Genomic DNA, 11,989 nt, shown 5'->3' on the forward strand with positions numbered 1-11,989 from the left:
CAATAAACTTCACTTGAAATTTTATTATTATTTTGCTTGGTTTGGCTTCATGCATCTTGAATGCACTTGGAACTGTGCCATAGTGCTCCGCACATTTAACTTTAACCAGAAAGGTCCTATAGCCTTTGGCATTTCCCTTCTTATCCTTCTTTTAGACATCACAAGGATATGATATTTTTAACTTTTTGTGCCCCCCATTCTCTGCTTTTTAAACCAACTACTTTTGCTAGATTTGGCATTTAATATCATGCATGTGTGAGAAAAAGAAAAGAAGAAAAGAAGAAAAGAAGAAAAGAAGAAAAGAAGAAAAGAAGAAAAGAAGAAAAGATTATGGTCTACTGTTCCAGACATTGTGATTCTCGCATTGAATTGTTTCATCTGATAGATTGTATCATTTCTTCTCAGTAGACCCACATGAATTCCTTTTCTTTTCTCAGGATATTGATTGCATGCCACTGAATCCATCAGGCAATATGTCTGAAGCTCTTAGAAGAAAGGGTGTTGCTATGGACAGTTTCAAAGATGACTTCCATGAGCCTAATTTGGACACTAAGGCAAATGAATGGAAGATGGGTGAAGCAGCGAAATATGTTGGAAGCAAAAATTTGGGGCTGACAGTTGTTGAAGCTTGCCATGTTGTTGGGCCAAGCCATCCTATGAATACATTGTTAAAACATGCAAAGGTTGGTATTTCATTGCTTGAGATCCTTTGAATATTTTAACTCTAGAACTCAGTTCATCCTAAAATATGTCATTTGATGCAGATGGACAACATCAATGCGATTATGCAAGCAAAAGCTGCTGCAAATGAAGTTTCTTCTGCGGCACAACAAGCAATATCCAGTCAACCTTGTACTCTTGCACAAATAGAGTCAACAGAAGCTGATATAAGGGCACTTACTGAACTAACACGTGCTCTCGATAAAAAGGTCAATCACATTCATGATTTGTTGTGTACCTTATGTATAGTTTCTGTACATCTTACTTTCAGGAAGTCATTGATTTGTTCTTTTGCAGCTTACTCTTTTTTTCATCTTTCCATGGTTCTACTTAATTTATTTTGGATGTAAATCACATTTTTTCCCTTAGTCTAGGGAAACATTTTTTTACATATTATGCCATACCTATTCGTCATAAGTGGCACATAACCTCATTGTAGATTGGAGATACCAGTCCACTGAAGAATAAGTTGGTATCCGCTCTTTCTACATTCTGCTGCTAGCAGTTAACAGTTTTTTTTGGATTTAGAAGTTAGCAGTTGGGATTTAATTGTGCAGGTCCTGTGTATAACACAGGTAACTCAGCAGTAGTTTTACCTCACAGGGAGCCGTCCCATTAAGTGACCTGGTTCTCGGTGAGGGTTTTCCTTCGTCATAAAAAAAAAACATAATGAAAGGGATATTCTAACCATTGCAACAGTGGAATGATTGACTATAGCCTTAAAGCCATTTTATCATTTTTTTTGTCAATTTGCTCTTTCAAAAGTATGATTTGCATGTCTTAAATCTTTTAGGAAGCCTTGTTGATAGAGCTGAAGCACATGAATGAGGAAGTTGGTGGAAACCGTAAAAATGAGTCCATCAGGGATTCAGAGCATTTTCAAAAGCAGTATGCTATGGTACTGTTACAATTAAGGGATGCAAATGAGCAAGTAAGTCACTGAGGAGTCGAATTATCATTATTGATAATTTATGTATTTGTTCTTTGAGCCTTGAATTTTTGAGACTCGGTTTACCAGAGTTTTGTTGTGTCCTAAATTTCACATTTATTACAGGTAGCAGCTGCACTTCATTATTTGAGGCAACGGAACACTTACCAGGATAGTTCTAATGTATGGATGAAGAACATGGGACAGATGCCCAGTTCCTTGAGCTCTGATGAACATGCTTTTCGTGCGGAAGATTCAAGATCTCATGTGTTGGAAATCATTGATAACTCCAGAAGGAAAGCACGGACAATGGTTGATGCTGCTATGCAGGTAATGGAAGTTACTACTTGGAATTAACCCTATTTGTGCTCAGTTGCCGTCATGGGAATATGGAATTGTAGATAGCAGATACAGAAAAGGAGGAAAATTAGAAACCTGAAAATAACTAAGAAAAAAATTAGAAGAATTTCTGAAAAACCAGATAGGGCAGGCAGAAGGCTTTGATGGTGTTTTTACATGTAACACTGGCTGTACTCGAACTCCCTCAACCATCCCTTTTTTGGACCAAAGTCAGGCCCTAGCCTGATGTCTCAGGAGTCGATTACCAACCAAGGCATCAACTTTTTTAACCAAATTCAGTTGTCATTGAGGTCCAGTGTCTAGATATCAGTTAATCTCATTGTGCATATATCTACAAATTCAGGCAATGTCTTCTCTCAAGAAAGGGGATGATGCTTTAACCAGAATTGGTGAAGTGCTAGAGTTGGTCAACAATAAACAAACAAGGCATGATACTGGTGTAACAGCAGTAGGATCTTCCTGTCCGGCAGCAGACAATCTCCTGGGCCCTACTTCTTATCATGATCAAATGATTTCTAATGCACCAGGGATGGCCGCAGTGAACACAACTGATCCAGCAGGAGGCAATTCTTCTGATGGGAGCAGAGTGCAACTCCCTTCAGAGCTTATTTCATCATGTGTTGCCGCTTTTCTCATGATCCAGGTAAGCTGCAGAATCTAATCTAGCAAAATTCATGCACCTTAAATATAGTTGACTTTGCATGTGAACCACGTTCTTTACAAAAAAACTGTCCATTTATTTTTAGTTTCAAAACATCTCTTGATATTTAGAATGTGATTTTTTTAGTGTAAGCATTTAGAATGTACTGAAAAAGGATGAGAGAAAAGAAGGTAGATTGCGCCTAAATTATCTAATTATTTAATTATCTTTTTACTTGAACCTGATTATCATACTGGGGAAGTATTGTTTCCTGTTAGAGATGGTTTAGCCAGTTTATTTATTTCTTCATCTATACTACATCTCTGTCTAGTGTATGTATTCACTGAATATCATCTGGTTTTCTTCCATTTTCTCCATTTAAATCTGCAGATGTGTACAGAGAGACAGTATCCACCAGAAGAGGTCGCCCATATATTGGATACCGCTGTGACAAGCCTGCAGCCATGTTGCTCTCAGAACCTTGTGACTTACAGGGAGATTCAGCAGTTCATGGGGATAGTTAAGAACCAGATATTAGCACTTATACCAACTCAACACACAATTCCGCTTCGTACGATGCTCACAACCATGTAAATAAAATAATGGTAATCACCACATTTGCATTTTTCCTTCTCAAGCATCCTGGTTACCGAATGTTGTTTACACTTGCTGCAAATAATAAATAGAAATTATTTTTTTTGAGATCTTTCTTGAAAAACAGTTGTTTGGATGTGATGCTTGTGCATATTCTAACATTACTAAGGAGTTGAGAAGGAAGTTAAGGGAGATGACAAGAGCATCGGTTTCTGGCTGGATTTGGGCTGAGAAATTCCATCCTGTCTTGTGGGACTTGTCATATACAACCTCCCAAACAGCGGTGGGTGTTGGGGATTCTGTTTAGCGGTGTCAATGGGTCGGGTTTGACCCAAACCCTGGCCGTACCAAACCCTGTAAGGTCAGCGTTTCGAAATAAATAAAGTCCAATTAGAATCTGGGTCAACCTCCCAAACAGCAAAGGGTCCGATTAATATATGGAGCCCGGTATGGTTTGTGAGATTTCATGTCAGACCTGGGCCCAACTCCTAATTTTTCAATGTAAAAAAGATTAAAAAATATTATTTTATTGGGGATGGTCTGGGTCTGGTTTCACCTGGGTCTGAACCAAAACTAACCCATTGACACCCCTAATTCCGTCAATCACCTCCAACACACCAACTACGGACTTCCAAACATAGCCAAGCAAGAGATTTATTTATTTATTTTCAATTTAACGTAGTGAAACCACCACTATGGTTTTGACTTTTGACCTCCTGATACGGGCTAAGAAGTGTTTGGGCAATGTGCCGGCCCAGCCCGCTAATGGATCAGGCTGACTGGGCCAGCCCGGTCAACGGCCAGAATCCCGGTTTGGGCCAGCCCGTTGGAAAAACCCTGGCCACAGCCTGCCCGTTAGGCCTGTGGACACAATCGGGAACATCATCAACACGCAAGATCGGCTTCAGTGTAGCTTGCAGGTGTCCAATGTGTCAGGTTAACCTCGAAACGGCCCCTCATCTGCTCTGGTTTTGCTCTTCTCAGGTTCTTTTCATATTTGCATGGCTGGACTTAGTAGTGCAAGTCGACCCAGCCTCTTGCTTTAGGGACCTGATCTACGATGCATTTGGAAGTGGTGGGTCTGCTGGGCATGGTGGCGAGTTTGGGAAGAAAGAAATATCAAGGTTTTTGAAGAGAAAGCATCCTCGCTCGAGAACGTTTTACTATCCATCCAATCTGATCTAATGAAATCAATTCAAGCAGTTCGTTCTGTTCTCCCCTGTTTACTTTGCTGTTTTTGTTTAGCAGGGGCCGGATACCTCATCCCCCTGTTCTCTATAAGGTCTTTTACTGCAATTTAATTCTTTCGACTTTCCTCTCAAAAAAAAAATTTTGTGATATAATGGAATTAATTTGTTGTGATTTTATTGGGATATTAATTTTCTATTTATTTGACATATTTTCTAGATATTCAATTTTTTATTAAGTACACATGGCAGCAAGGTAGGATCAAGCTTGTTTTTAGCTTGAACTTGCTAGTGGCCCCATATTAAATCTTTTAGGATTGTTCATGTTAATGCTTGTCCTCCAATCAAGATGTAGGTGAGAAACATAACTACCAAAGCAACAAACGCCACTTGGAGGTGACGTTTGGTTTAACAGAATTCCTTAGCCTTCATTAAAGACCAACTGCCATGCTGAAAATCTTCCCTTCTCTTGCATCACCATGTTATTTTCATTTTAATAAGGAAATTAATTGGAGTTCATCTTTCATGAGAAAGAATAATGCTTGGGAGTCCCCAAGATGGATGTCAATTGGTTGGTTTGAACGAACTATTATTTCCTAAAAATATATAAAATAATAAGGAATTTTGACCAGAAAATAGTTCGGATCCGGATATGGTACATGGGGAGTCCAATCATGTGGTGATTCGTGTGTCACGATCTCGGTCACATCAAAGGTATGCCTTAGAGATCGGCACTTGGTTCACAATCAGCTTAGATGGATCTCTATTGCAAGTAGGTCATCGTATGAATTTGTTGGTGTTTCTACTGGATCCAAAACAGAATAGCAATGATGTGTACTGGAATCAATTCATCTGGATCCCATAATATGTGATCCATACTTGAGACCAGATATCAAAATGTTTCAAATCTGGACAGCAGATCCTTAGGATGCAAAATATGATGGATCAAAAGGCACTGTCTGATCCATAGGGCTGTAAATGGGCCAGATGTAGGAGATATAGGCACATTCAAACATCGATGTATAGGCTTAGTGGACTCAGATTTGGATCTTTTGCATAGGTAGTTGGTCTTGAGTGACAGCCCTAACCCTATTCATTAAAGGAAGGATAAGTATTTAAAAGAGTTACTTGTTTTACAGCACAAACAGGCGGGCCCCAACTTTGCGCTACAATCTGGCAATTTAATATTGTCGAAAAACCGTATGTTTGTGGGAAAAGGCTTTACTTCTTATGACTTGTTTAAGTTGAACGCGATCAATAAAATTGCTTGAACATCTACTTACATGGTTGATTCATTTGATTTAAGGCATGTTAGGCTTAGCCGATCTCTGGCAAAAGTCATAGCTCAAACTTGGCCAGGATGTTACTTGGGTTGGGTTCAGGTCAATCCGAAGAATATTCAGGCCAGCATTTCCATTTCCACACCTGGATATTTGGATTCGGTTGGTTCGGGTGCCCGACACAAACTTGACCCATTGCCTGCCCTAAATACGGTGGCCATGTCTGGCAATATTGCAGGTGAACCTAGGTGAATGGGAACTTTGCGGGTACCCGAAGAATCCGCATCTTGGATCGAATTCCTGGTCGGCGGATTCAGATCAAATCCCCCCCCCCCTCTTATTCTTGACTCAAGAGGTGGGACCTCCCAAATAAGGATGGATCTAACTCAACAGGTTCCAATCAAATTAGATATTTGCTAGATATTTCGAAAGAAGCATGAAAACACTTAATATCCAATTGGTTACAGAGGTACAGGGTAATCAACGCATTTGAATTCGAGTTTGCATTTGAATTTGGATTCAGATGTAAGACCTACACACACCAGATTTAAGTCCGATCATCGACCGGGTGTTATGTGCTCTACCCAATTGAACTAGACAAATTTCGTCACTCAAATCGGATCTATTAACATCCGAGGGGCCTTAATTTGGGCAAGAAAAAACATGTTCCTTGATCACGAGATAAGCCACAGAAGCTGTGATTATCGGTTGTCACAGGATTCTTGAGAATGAGAATCCTCGAAAAAAACAGGAGCATTCTCAGGTGTCAAGCTTGCACTTTCTCATGTTTCACTTTAACTTGAGAAAAGTGTTGTCATGATTACGATTGCAGACGTGCTTAAAGTGGGACGTCTTCAACAGTTTCGAAGAAAGACGATCATCGGAAAAACAAAAAAATGCCAATGAAAGTGGGAAAATGCCAGAGAAAAGGTCATCTCATGGCAGCTCTTATTTAGTTAGCAGCGACAAGCATTTACAGTACTCTCCTTTTACTTATATGTACAATAGTAGTTCCCAAACTACACACTCAGTTCTCTTCTCCAGAGAGATTATTTAGCGCCTCGCCCTACTATTATCTCTAAGCGTCGGCATAACCTCTGCTTCCTCCTCCTCCACGCCTCTCCTTTGGCCCTTTCAAGATGACCGACTCTTCTTGAGCACCCAAGAGCTGTTGTGATTCTTTGGAAGACACACCGAACGCCAACTCTCTCGCCACCCCTTCCAAGTTGTTGTATATATTGTTCTTACCTGAGAGAGAGAGAGAGAGAGAGAGTTCGGTCAATTAACATTTTTATAAAGAGTTAACAAAATGAACATTAATCGGTGCACACGTTACCTGCGAGCATGTATTTGTGGTTGCCACGAGCGTTGATATCAAAACACACAATGTGGAGGTCCTCATTAGCCACGATGGTAGCCGGGTGCCCTGCTGGTTCCACGATCACGCTCATTGTGTCCACCTCCGAGCTCACCTTGTGGTACCTTGTCCCTTGCTTCTCTTCCTCACCACGCTGCGTGCCTCCTGCTATGTGGGGACATGCCATCTCTATGTATCCCTTTCCTTTGGTCACGATGGAGATCTTGGTTGCCCTAGAATTGTATGATGGAGCCAGCATCGATCCCTATTATAGCATGGTGCAATTGAACTCAATGAGTTTCTTGCTTCACCAAACAAAATAGACAGAGTTCACACACCAGAGTTCATAACTCCCAACATTTATACTAGTAATCATATGCTTGGAATGAATTGATCATAGAATCGCATATATGGTCTCAAGAAGGAGAAAAGGACTTACAGCAGTGAGGTTGGCGAAGGAGACGGTTATGTCGAGGTAGCCAAGGGGAGAGTAATCATTGTGATCAGCTCGGTGCATCTGCCCACGTCTGTTGGAGAACCAGGGCCGCTTGTTGAGCAGATTGTATGGTCCCTGACAATCCCTTTCAGTAGAGAATGGCCAAATGTGAGAGCCACCTTTCGATCCGCTGCGTGAAATTTCACGGATTTGCTCGGGCGACGCCTTGGTGATGACGTGCTTGCGAGTGCCAAACACCCTCCTCAATTGATCTTTTTTTGTCTGTTTAAGGCAAAGAGAGCAGGAATAGACACGCATACGATTGAGTAAAATTCTGATTCACCATACCATCCACAAAGACAGAGAGAGAGAGAGGTGTTTACATTGTAAGCAGCTTCCAGTATCTCTGAACTGAAGCTCTGCAAGAATGACTCCTGCTCTTCTCCTCCGATTCCAAAGAAGGACTGAAAGAAAATTCTCTCAAATCTTAAAAGAGTGGCATTCGCTATGCATTCCATATCTATTACAACACACCCAAACCATATATATATATATATATATATATATATATATATATATATATATATATATATATATATATATATATATATATATATATAGAGAGAGAGAGAGAGAGAGAGAGAGAGAGAGAGAGAGAGAGAGAGAGAGAGAGGTAGGAATACCGCGACTTTCCCGGGAGTGGAAACAGTACGGAATATCTTGAGTATGCAGAGCTGCTCCCTCTCGTCGGTGTTTGCAACAAAGCACATCGTCCCCGAAGGAATGACCATCACGTCCCCCTCGCTCACATCGAACGTCTCTTGCTTATCTTCCGTCACTATTCCTATCGTTCCTTTGCCTGTCCCATTAGCACCAAGAAGCAATAGCATGAGCCATCAGATACTATAATACTACACCATAAAAAACATGCACTTATTTGCTTTTGCCTTCGTCTATATGGACCATTGAACACATATACAAAAGGGACCGGTACATAAAAGGATTGCCAAAAGTGGTCAATCCTATCTTACCACTATGTTGTATAATAAAACCATGAAAAGAAAAAAAAACTAACAACTGGATCTAAAGACATAACATCCCTTCTTAAAGAAAATATAGTATGACAACTTAATGAACAAGAAGCAACAACATGGTAAACCATCACTCACCGTTGCAGACATAGAGGAGGGAATCAGCATTATTATGGTGCGGAACCAACACTGTGCTGGGGTTGGCAACGAACTTTTCCACCCTATAGTTCTCTAACCCCTTGAGAATGTCAGATCCCTTTGCGAAGTTGGGAAGCATCTCGCAGGATCCGTGCTCAGACATATACTTGGTCTTCAACTCATCCTTCTTCCACACATAAGGATTCTCCTTCTGCTCTCCTTTTCCTTTTTCCTTGGTCACTTCAGCATCTTCGCCGGCCTGCCGGCCCCTCTGCTGCTGCTGCTTCTCGCAGCGGCGCTGGCACTCCTTCAGCCACTTCTCGCTTCGGCCTTGGCCCTCCCTCCGGCAGCTCTCCCAGCACTCCCCCTCCGGGTTCTGCCTGCTACTACCACTACCACCACCAGTACCCGCTTCTTCCTCCTCGCATCGGCGCTGGCACTGCTTGAGCCACTTCTCGCTCCGGCCCTGGCCCTCCCGGAGGCACTGCCGCTCGCACTCCTTGTGGGAGTCGCGCTCCGGTAAGAAGATCGACTCCCACCCTTCCCCGCTCTGACCCCGCTCCTCACACCGGCGTTCGCACATGCGGCGCTCTCGCTCGTCGCCGAGCTCGCGGTGACACCGTTGCTTGCACTCGCTTTGTGGGTCTCGTTCGCTCCATACGGAGGGTGAGAATGAAAGAAAGGAAAGGGATATGAGTAAGAAGACGACCAGAAGAGTACTGGACGCCATGAGAGAGAGAGAGAGAGAGAGCTACGAGATAAGGGTAGTCTCTATGAGACGACCGGACTGGAAAAAGGGACGGACGGACCTGAGAGAGAAAGAGAGAGATGGACGCTAATAAAGAGCTGAGATTTTGGATGGATGGCTAACAGGGAGTGATGGAAAAGAGGAAGCGAGTGGGGTTTGAATATATAGGCGTGATGGGGGAATGAGTAAAGAGTAAGGAGGGTGGCATGCAGGGGGACGTGTGGGGAGCGACGTGTTCCGGAGGGAGGCCGGATGAGATGAGGCGTGTCGAAGCCGTTCCGTTCACTCAGGTCCGCCACCCTGCGTGGAGCGCGGAGGGACCGAGTCGCGACAAAAAATCTCGAGGGAGCGCACCTGTGACGTGGAACCCTTTGTCGTTACTGTGGCTTTGTTACAAGGTTGCCCATTACTGATAACAAACATTTCATACACTGTCTAATATTATTTTTTGAGATCTTTTTTTTTGAGAAATTTTTCATACATTCTCTAATATTTGTTATTAAGTGGCCGGATTACCGTAATTTCTTTTCCAAAAGTTTTTTTATTTACTAATATATATCATTGTAAATATTTAAAGAATCGTTTTGAGAGGTCTTTTTAACCCCCCACCACAACCCACACACGGTTTATACTTGGTACAAATGAAGGTATGAAATTATATTTAGGTGAAAATTAATTTTAGGTAGAAACTGTGTCAACTCCTTCCGATCACATAAATGCATTCAAACCATTTTTCAATGTAAGAATGTGATTTTTTTTTAGTTATAACATTTTGGTAAGTTGTGGGTAATTCATTTTTAAGTTCTTCAAAAACGTGCAATCTCATGATTTGGAATAATTTACTAATAAACAAGCCTTGTAAATCACATCCATTGTATCTAATTAAAAAATATAAAAAGAAAGTGACTTTTACTCTCGTAAATTTATCAGTACCAAATATTTAACCGCACAGAAAAAATGCAAACTAACTAGTAACAATCAGAGAGGCCAAGCTACGAGAGAGAGAGAGAGAGAGAGAGAGAGAGAGAGAGAGAGAGAGTGGAGGAAGGGGAGTCGCAAGGAGACAATGCAAGGGGTGACTCGCTTGGTGAGTGGCCTCCTCGGGCGGACTCAAGACTGTGGAAGGATCTCAAATGACTATTGTGGGACTGATTGCCAATGGATGCATAGAACTGCCTCCAAAAACTCAACCACCAAGAATTAAATAATGAGCGAGCATTGTAAGGGTGCATGAGACAGGAGAACAAGCTCTAATCAAAGCTTCTCATCTAGTGATAAATCCAGAATCACCATCCCAGGAAGCCGATACGACCAACTTCTAGAACCTCTCTGATACCGGGGTTCCCAGGTGGTTTGGAAGATCGACAGATTCAGTATAGGTTCATGTTTGAATCGGTCGTTCCGTAGTGGCCTCCCATGCTAGGATTAACTATGGCCACCTTGAAGGATGGTTTCATTCATATATCCGTGAAGGGAGGAGAACACCTCAAGATTGTATCACTCTGAAGAACATGGTACGTGGCCGGAAAAACTTTAGTAACAAATCGATGAAAACCTGGAGCTTCGGTCACCACCATCTCAATATGGATCTAGTTACCAGATTTATCCTTATGGTCGGATGATATATTCACAAGTATTGTGGAGGCAATAGGAGGGAGTTTATCAACGTCGATGTGTACACAAAGTCGAAGGAACAAAGGCAGTTCATTTGAGTGAAGCTTGAAGTCCAGCTCGATTTTCAACCTTTGCCGAAAATAGAGATTGAGATCGAAAAGGTCGTTCCTATATGCATGAGATTATTTACGAGAACAATATTTGTTATTGTTCGATTTGTGCATCGATAGCTCATTCAATTGAGCAATGCTGGGAGAGACTGAAAAATCAAGAGGTGGCAAAGGAAAGGTCGTCCAATGAATGAACTTAGGTTAAGGTGTCACGGCAGAATCATCGAAGTGAAATAAATGCCAGGTCGTTCTCATGGCAACTCCTTTGCAATCCTCCAAGAGCATGGAGAGGAAGGCGACGGCTCTGACAAAGTCATGCAAGACACCACCAACTCTAGAGCCCCCCGACCTGAAAGGAGATCCCCAAGTCAAGTAAGGGGCATACCTAGATTCCACCACCCAATAAAATGTTAAAACATGATACACAAAGAAATCAAGAACAATATATTTACGTGGTTCGGCATTTGAATGCCTATGTCCACGAGTGAAAAAAATGCACCGAGCTCTCTCATTTTTCTGTCTTATTATTTTTCAGACTTTTACAACCAGCTTATATACAATAGAAAGATACAAAGATAAAGAATAGAAACAAATCTCAACGGCTTTCAATAACTCAATCTCGCCAGCCACCATAACTGATATGAGTCACACAAGGAAATCACCTTCCTTGATTTTAAGAGGTGATAAAGTTCGGCAACAATCTCCCCCTCAATTTGGTGCATAGATGTCAATCTGTTCTAACTTGATAATGATTTGATGATGTTTCTCTTTTTCCAGAGATTTGATAAACACATCTGCCAGTTGCTCATTACTTCCCACATGGGAAGTTCGAATTATTCAACCCTA

At 41.7% G+C, this 11,989-nt stretch overlaps 2 protein-coding genes across 3 annotated transcripts; one reads left to right on the top strand and one right to left on the bottom strand.

Moving 5' to 3' along the window:
* Nucleotides 1–341: 341 nt before the first annotated feature.
* On the top strand, nt 342–4,361 carry LOC149827678 (protein ALWAYS EARLY 3-like). Of its 2 annotated transcripts, XM_090018207.1 has the most exons (7): nt 342–683; nt 765–929; nt 1,514–1,651; nt 1,775–1,978; nt 2,352–2,651; nt 3,039–3,253; nt 4,227–4,361. In XM_090018207.1, exons 1-6 carry the CDS (start codon nt 450–452, stop codon nt 3,240–3,242), a joined length of 1,245 nt encoding a protein of 414 aa, XP_089874333.1. In that variant the 5' UTR covers nt 342–449; the 3' UTR covers nt 3,243–3,253; nt 4,227–4,361. The 2 variants fall into 2 exon arrangements, with proteins under 2 accessions (XP_089874333.1, XP_089874332.1); XM_090018206.1 differs by lacking the exon at nt 4,227–4,361 and having other exon boundaries at nt 349–683; nt 3,039–3,350.
* Nucleotides 4,362–7,025: 2,664 nt separating this feature from the next.
* Nucleotides 7,026–9,254, bottom strand: LOC149827679 (vicilin Cor a 11.0101-like). Its single transcript, XM_090018552.1, has 5 exons — nt 8,672–9,254; nt 8,186–8,361; nt 7,886–7,966; nt 7,506–7,784; nt 7,026–7,331 (listed from the first exon to the last, which is right to left on the bottom strand). The coding sequence occupies exons 1-5, from the start codon at nt 9,252–9,254 to the stop codon at nt 7,026–7,028; spliced, it is 1,425 nt and encodes a 474-aa protein (XP_089874678.1).
* Nucleotides 9,255–11,989: the final 2,735 nt, after the last annotated feature.

The sequence above is a fragment of the Nuphar pumila genome, chromosome 10, assembly GCF_984573655.1.
Source record: "Nuphar pumila chromosome 10, dmNupPumi1.hap1.1, whole genome shotgun sequence".
Taxonomy (NCBI): domain Eukaryota; kingdom Viridiplantae; phylum Streptophyta; class Magnoliopsida; order Nymphaeales; family Nymphaeaceae; genus Nuphar; species Nuphar pumila.

Coding starts and splice junctions, on each gene's coding strand:
- LOC149827678 (XM_090018207.1), top strand. CDS start 450: ATGCCACTGAATCCATCAGGCAATATGTCTGAAGCTCTTAGAAGAAAG. Junction 684..764: donor CATTGTTAAAACATGCAAAG/GTTGGTATTTCA, acceptor CATTTGATGCAG/ATGGACAACATCAATGCGAT. Junction 1,652..1,774: donor TAAGGGATGCAAATGAGCAA/GTAAGTCACTGA, acceptor CATTTATTACAG/GTAGCAGCTGCACTTCATTA.
- LOC149827679 (XM_090018552.1), bottom strand. CDS start 9,254: ATGTGCGAACGCCGGTGTGAGGAGCGGGGTCAGAGCGGGGAAGGGTGG. Junction 7,967..8,185: donor CCACTCCCGGGAAAGTCGCG/GTATTCCTACCT, acceptor ATTTTCTTTCAG/TCCTTCTTTGGAATCGGAGG. Junction 7,332..7,505: donor CCTTCGCCAACCTCACTGCT/GTAAGTCCTTTT, acceptor ATGCTATAATAG/GGATCGATGCTGGCTCCATC.